The sequence below is a fragment of the Cavia porcellus genome, unplaced genomic scaffold (assembly GCF_034190915.1).
Source record: "Cavia porcellus strain 051 isolate PalLab524CR breed Dunkin Hartley unplaced genomic scaffold, mCavPor4.1 scaffold_17, whole genome shotgun sequence".
Lineage (NCBI taxonomy): Eukaryota > Metazoa > Chordata > Mammalia > Rodentia > Caviidae > Cavia > Cavia porcellus.
In genome coordinates, this window is record NW_026947500.1 from 73403308 (window position 1) to 73409635 (window position 6328).

Below are 6328 nucleotides of genomic sequence, written 5' to 3' on the forward strand. Positions count from 1 at the left end.
GGTGGAGGCAGAGGAGGGGGAGACGTGGGCAGATTCTGGGTCCATTTTGCAGGCTAATGTGACTCACTAGCAGATCAGCTATGGGAGCGGGCCACAGGAGATAGGGTGGTGGGGGAGAGGGCGGCCCGGGCAGATGGCCCCAAGCCCCAACCCTCCAGAGCCTGCTCCTGCAGCCACCAGGGAACCAGGCCAGGGCTGTGGCTGGGCGTCGGGATCCGGGAGCCCCACACACCAGAGCCCCTGCCTCGCCTACCCGCCCCTCACTAGAGCTGCCAGGATTACAATCAACACCGCAGTCACAGCCGCTGGGACATCCCGGGCTGGGCCCAGGCGTCCTGGGAAGCATCAGCATGGTCCTCCCATCTGTCACCTTTGGCCACCACACGCCAAGTACCCAGAGTCCCAGGGCAGGAGCAGGTGCCACTCCTTTACAGACGGGGACCCCGAGGATCAGGCACGCGAGGGTCACACAGCAGTGTAGCTCTGGGGTGCCTCGCGACCGCTAATCCAGAAGTGGGGACAAACTATTTCAAGGTTGCTACACAACGCATGGGGGTGCAGGGCCTGTCATCCCAGCAGTCAGGATGCTGAGGCAGGAGGGTCACCACAAATTCGAGGCCAGCCTGGGCCACAGAGCAAGACTCTGTCTCTAAACATCAAAAAAGGTTGCTACAGACAGAAAGTGCACCAATCACAGAAGATCAGACACAGTATCAGGATTCTTAGCTCGGGGATTCTGTCCCAGTGAACGGTAACTGTGGGCGGTGTCTGAGGGCATTCGAGGATGTCCCGGGGGGGGGGGGGGCGGTGGTGCTTGTGTGGCATGGAGCAGACACCCCTCAAAACAAAGAATTTTGGCCAGGTGTGGTGGGGCACGCCTAGTATCCCAGGATTCTGGGAGGCTGAGGCAGGAGGATCCCAAGTTTGAGCCCACCCTGGGTAACACATGACTGAAAAAAACGAGGGGCTGGAGATGGAGCTCAGTGTGAGGCCCTGGGTTCGATCCCCTGTACATCCAAAAAAAAAAAAACCAGAAAGGAAAAAGAAACGGCCTGGACGGTCACTAGCCAAACTCCACAGCATCTACACCAGGAGAAACGGGTCAGAGGGTCAGCGGGGGAGACAGCTGATAGAATCAGATCTCTGTGGATCGCAGGGCCTGACAGGACAGGGAGGGGCCCTTCCTTATCTCCTGGCCCCAATCTGTCCCCAGTCAGATCACCAAGGCCCTGACAAATCCCCAATGCGTCCCCTGTGGCCTTCTTGCGGTTAATGAGTCTGCTTCCTTGGGAGGCTGCTGGCGGCAGGGGGTCAGGGGGTGCTCAGCCCTCCCCTGGGCCTGTCTGCTGCTGGCCCCACCTGGGCACCGATGAGATGGCAGCCAGGAAGGAACCAGGTCATCTACCCGGTGTGGCTTCCTCCCTCGCTCTCTCGGCTCTGGCTTCAGACAGTTTCCCCAATTCCCCGGCAGGCAGCCGGCATCTCCTGCTCGCCCACCCTCCTGCCAAGGAAGCTTCAGGAGGCCCGGGAGGAGGAGGAGGATGGGTGCCCGTGCACAGGCTGCCTGGGCGGGCCGCCCGGGGGCAGCAGGGCTCTGCAAATCCGGACACTTCCTCTCCGGGAGCTTGTGACCTGGAAGGAAGCGGCGTGAGACGCGAGCTAGGCCTCCGGGGAGGTGCAGAGGAGGGGCAGACACAGCGGTGCCCAGAGCCGGGGGCCCAGCCGGCGGCCAGGGAGGAGACTGGGGGTGGCAGAGGCCCAAAGACCAGTGAGCCGGAGGCCAACACAGATGGAAGGACCCCGCTCCCACCAGCAGGTGTTCGGGTCCAAGATCACACAGGTGACGACTGCTTGTGGGGGGCAGGCCTGGGAGGTGACAATTGGGCGATGTGCATCCCGGGGGTGGGGGCTCCAGCAAGCCGGGCAGGGGTCGCATCTAGGACAGAATGGGGTTTCTCCAGCATCCCCCACACAACCAACCAGAGCGGCTGAGATGCCATTCTCAAGCCCCTCTAAGGACAGAGAACGCCCCCTCCTCCCAAATGGGGGTCCCCGGCAGACCAGCAGACCCTCTTTCCTGCAGGACCCTAAAAGCATCTCGCTCCACCCACAGATTCCCAGATAAGGCCCTTTAACCGTCTCTGAGGACCGACGGCCCCCCAGGATCCTCGGAAAGGGCGGAGCGAGGCGAGCCCTGCGCCCCTCGGCCAGCGTCCCGGCGACCCCCGTGAGTGCCCCTGGCGTGGACCGCTCCGACCTGGCGAACCCCCCCCCGCGCACTCCCAAGTGGACCGCTCCGGTCCGGAGACCCCCGCGGGCGCCCCCGAGTGGACCGCTCCGGCCCGACGCCCCCCGCGCGCCCTCGGCCCCTGCGCGCCCGGACGAGCCCACTGCGCCGCGGCGGGGGGAGCCGGCCGGCCCATTCAAACCAAGGGGAGCGCCGCAGGGCCGAACAGTTACCTGCCGCCGCTCCGCTCTCCACCGCCCAGGCCGCCTCGGCCGTCACGGCCCCCGCCTCGGAGCTCTCCGCCTCGTCCGGCACCTCCAGCTCCATGGCCGAGCGTCCCGGCGGCGGCGGCGGGCCCGAGGCTGCACCCGAGCTCGGCCGCCGCCGCTGAACAACAAGCGCTGCCGGCCCAGTGCGAAGGGAGGGGCCGAGCTCGGGGGCGGGGAGGGAGGCGGGGACATCTGTGACGTGCATCGCGCAGCCAATAGGGGCTAGGGGCCGTGGTCTACTGTCGGCGCGACCCAGGTAGGCCGAGAGCGCCCCCTCTTGTCCAGAGACGGAGAGGCGTCGCGGCGGGTTCCAGTAAGTGACTGTCAGGAGTGAAACGCGTTTCCACCGCCCACCGAAGGACAGGCTCAACTACCTCCATTATACACCGTGAATGTGCGTGTGTTAGCTTCTCCATACTATTCATTAGTTGTATTAACACGTTTTACTCTTAAAAATATGTATACTGGGGCTGGGGATTTAGCTTAGCAGCATAAGCGCCTGCCTTGCAAGCCTGTGGATGTGAGTTCGATCCCTGGTACCGGTAAAAAAAAAAAAAAAAAAAAAAAAAAATATGTATACTATTTTTATTTTATTACATGTTAATGTTTACATAAATGCCCAGATTCATACAAAAATAATACGAAAAATAGAGATAGGCTGGAAGTGGGGGCACACTCCTGTAATCCCAGCACTCAGGAGGCTGAGACAGGAAACCGGGTGGGCTACACAGTGAGTTCAAGGCCAGCCTGGACTATGCAGCAAGGCCTGTCTCAAAAAGACAATAAAAGAAAAGATAAAGATAAATATCTGTGCTCATATTTCCGTATTATGCTTATGTGGGAGTAATAAAAATTGTATAGGGTGCTTGTGGCTTGGACCCCCCCCAGCTAAGAGAGAAAACTCCCTCAAGCACATCAGTTATTCACTCAACAAACAGCCGGCAGCTGCCCCAACAGCACAACTGCCAAGAGCTGACTCTGCAAAAAATCCACAAAAAACAAGCTGTGCCTGCCGTGAACTCCACACTGCTCTGCCTACCAGCTGGCCCAGACCCCCTACTCAGAGACCCCAGATTTTGCACCCCCTTCAGCAATGCCCCCTTCTCCTCCCTAAACTCTGCTATGAACACTCCCGCCCTGTGCTCGGGGCCTTTCATCCCTGGCCTGGCCGCACCTGGTCTGCAGTAAAATCCTGGGGCGCTGTATAAGCGCTGCCTGTCGCGGTGGGCTCAGATGGGACGCGGTTTACCCTGCCCTCCAGTGCCGAAGCCCGGGAGGTCCAGATCCCCTCTCGCAGGGTCCCATCTCCCTCTCCAGTCCCCCAGTGGGGCACACGGAGGCTGCCTTTGACCTCTGACCTCTGACCCTTCCTCGAGGTGGCTTGCCGGTCTCGGAGTCATGGACAGCCTGTCCCCCTCCTGTCTCTGTCCCTTGAACTGAGTGGCTTTCAGACCTGAGTCGGACTCCAAAGTCCCAGGAGGTACCCTAAGTCGGGACCCTGCCACTCCCCCCCCAGGCTTCCCTGCCCCCCTCTTTCCCACCCCACCAAGCTGTGGGTTTACCCCACTCAGCAAACTGACTTTACAAATGTGCTGCCAGTTAAAGCACGCACCTGTCAGCCCAGCACTCCAGAGGCTGAGGCGGGAGGGTCGCTGGGAGCTCGAGCCCAGACTGGGCTACAGAGTGAGCTCAGGGCAGCCTGGACTGCACAGTGAGACCTTGTCTTAAAAAAGAAAGCACATAAGTATTAAATGTTTATATTTGCTTGTATAATTATACACTCCTACCATATTACATTATTTACATAATGATATTCAAATGAATAATAAAAACATGACACAAATAAATGTATGATGCATGACAAAAACACATAATAAGATATGACTAACATAAATGTAATAACTACACACATAAATCTATATTTGCATATTATCAGTGGTACATTTTTCACATAATAGCGTTCACATATATGCATCGCATAAATATGTGGAAAGCATAAATCTCTGTGTGGATTCTATTGTGCCTATTATGTTATATGCACATAAACCTATGTTTTACATTGATATACATATTTGTATATTTACATGTTACCTAATTAACAAGTGTTCATGTAAATGTCACCGGCTAATAACAATTATGTGTAAACAATATGAAACAAATATCAATATTAAACAAAGGTTAGTATGCCGTGGTCATAGGCGTTTCTATATGTGCCCAATCCATATAGTAATGTTCATAAGAAGCCACGAGCAGTGTATTATTAAATGTCCACCTTTGTCCGTGATGCCTCCCTAAATTAGGGACATCTTTTTTGTGGTTTTTGTTTGTTTTCTTGGTCCGGGGAGCTCGAACTCACGCACGCTTGCCAGGCAGGCACTGTGCCCCTGAGCTACATCCCTGGTCCTTTTTTTTACTTCGAGGCAGGAGCTCCCCAAATTCCCCGAGCCGGGCTCGAACTTGTGACCCTGTGGCGGGGCCACCGAGAACGCGTTCCCGGGATCCAACAGCGCCCCCAACAGCTGGGAGACGGTAGTGCCGGGAGACCCCGGCGGCCAGGGCTCCGCCTGGCTTCTGGCGCCCTCTGCTGGCCACAGTGGCAATGACAACCCTGATGCTTGGGGGGCAGGAGCGCGGAGGGGGCGGGGCGGCGCTCGGATCTGTGGGTGTCCCGGGCCCGGGCCCCATTCCAGCCCGGAAGGAAGGAGCTCTCCCAGTGGAATTCATAACTGCTGCTGTTGTAACCCCGCAGCCTGGGAGGCTGAGGCAGGAGGATCGAAAGTTCGAGTCCAGCCTGGGCAATGCAGCCACTTAGCCAGGACCTGTCTCAAACTACAATAAAAGGGACAGGGTTGGAGCTCAGTGCAAAGGCCCTGGGTTCAACCCTGGTACCAAAAAATTAAATAAGGCTGGTCTCGAACTTGGAGCAACGCTCCTGCCTCAGCCTGCTGAGTGCTGGGATGACAGGTGTACCCCAACCACGCCCAGCACCTGATTCACACTTTGGGTTTTATGGCACTAAACCAGGGTTTCGCCCTGAGCCCAGCCCGGGCCTGTGTGAGGCCCTGGCTTCCGGCCCCGGGAGGGGCAGGGGTCGGATCATGGTGCCAGCGGTGAGAAGGAAGCAAATTTTAAAAAACCGAAAGCCACAACTGGAAAATCAACTGCTGAACAGATGGGCCTCAGACATGCGGAAATCACAGGCAGAATAATCGCTTAACAGAGGGGAACCAAAGAGCGTGGGGGCACCGGAGGGTGGCAGCGCCAGGCCGCTGGCTTTCTTTGTCTGATGACTCAGTTCTTTAAAATGCAAACATAAAAAAATAAAAATTTATGGCAGGTTAAAGTGGCACAGGCCTGTGATCCCAGCTACTCAGGAGGCTGAGGCAGGGGGATCCTAAAGCAGCCCACTCGTCTCAAAATCCCAAATGAACAAAATTCAGGCTGGGGGGGCAGGATCGGGTAGGCAGGGAATGACAGGACGGGACCAAAACTGGCGAGAGAGTGGCTTTTGGACCCCGTCCTTCCGTCCCACGGTCCTTCCTCGACCCATTTCCGAGAAAGAAAAACTGAGGTCACCCAGTGTGTGATGGGCTACCTGACTTCCGGCGCCCCCTGGTGGCCACAGTGGCAATGAACGTCTGCCGCCTGGGTCTCACTTGTGCTAGGCTGTTGGTTCATTCAAGCCAAGAGCTCGGGTTGAGGCACGAGTTCAAGGCCATCCTGGGCCACACAGGAAGTTCCGGCCCACCCTGAACTGCATGGCGAGACCCCATCTCCAGTCAATCAATCATACAAAGAATTTAAAAAGAAAAATTAGGACCCCCCCTCCAGA

General features: G+C 57.2%; 2 protein-coding genes across 5 annotated transcripts in view; one reads left to right on the plus strand and one right to left on the minus strand.

Annotated features, from left to right (window-relative positions):
• Pip5k1c (phosphatidylinositol-4-phosphate 5-kinase type 1 gamma) overlaps positions 1 to 2660 on the minus strand; it is a 33171-nt gene extending 30511 nt beyond the window's left edge. For 2 of the 4 annotated variants that reach the window (XM_013144778.3, XM_013144771.3), the window contains exon 1: positions 2461 to 2658. In XM_013144778.3, the coding sequence (XP_013000232.1) occupies positions 2461 to 2554 (94 nt within the window). In that variant the 5' untranslated portion in view covers positions 2555 to 2658. Of the gene's footprint in view, positions 1 to 2460 lie in introns of all 4 variants that reach the window. The other 2 variants (XM_013144766.3, XM_003460824.5) reach the window with 2 other exon arrangements.
• Positions 996 to 3301, plus strand: LOC106026007 (collagen alpha-1(I) chain-like). Its single transcript, XM_013144789.3, has 2 exons — positions 996 to 1840; positions 2114 to 3301. The coding sequence occupies exons 1-2, from the start codon at positions 1273 to 1275 to the stop codon at positions 2143 to 2145; spliced, it is 600 nt and encodes a 199-aa protein (XP_013000243.1). The 5' UTR covers positions 996 to 1272; the 3' UTR covers positions 2146 to 3301.
• Positions 3302 to 6328: the final 3027 nt, after the last annotated feature.

Bases quoted from the DNA above. Each gene is read 5' to 3' on its own strand.
- LOC106026007 (XM_013144789.3), top strand. From the start codon at position 1,273: ATGAGTCTGCTTCCTTGGGAGGCTGCTGGCGGCAGGGGGTCAGGGGGT. The intron at 1,841-2,113 runs GTGACGACTGCT...CTCCACCCACAG, and splicing joins TCGGGTCCAAGATCACACAG to ATTCCCAGATAAGGCCCTTT.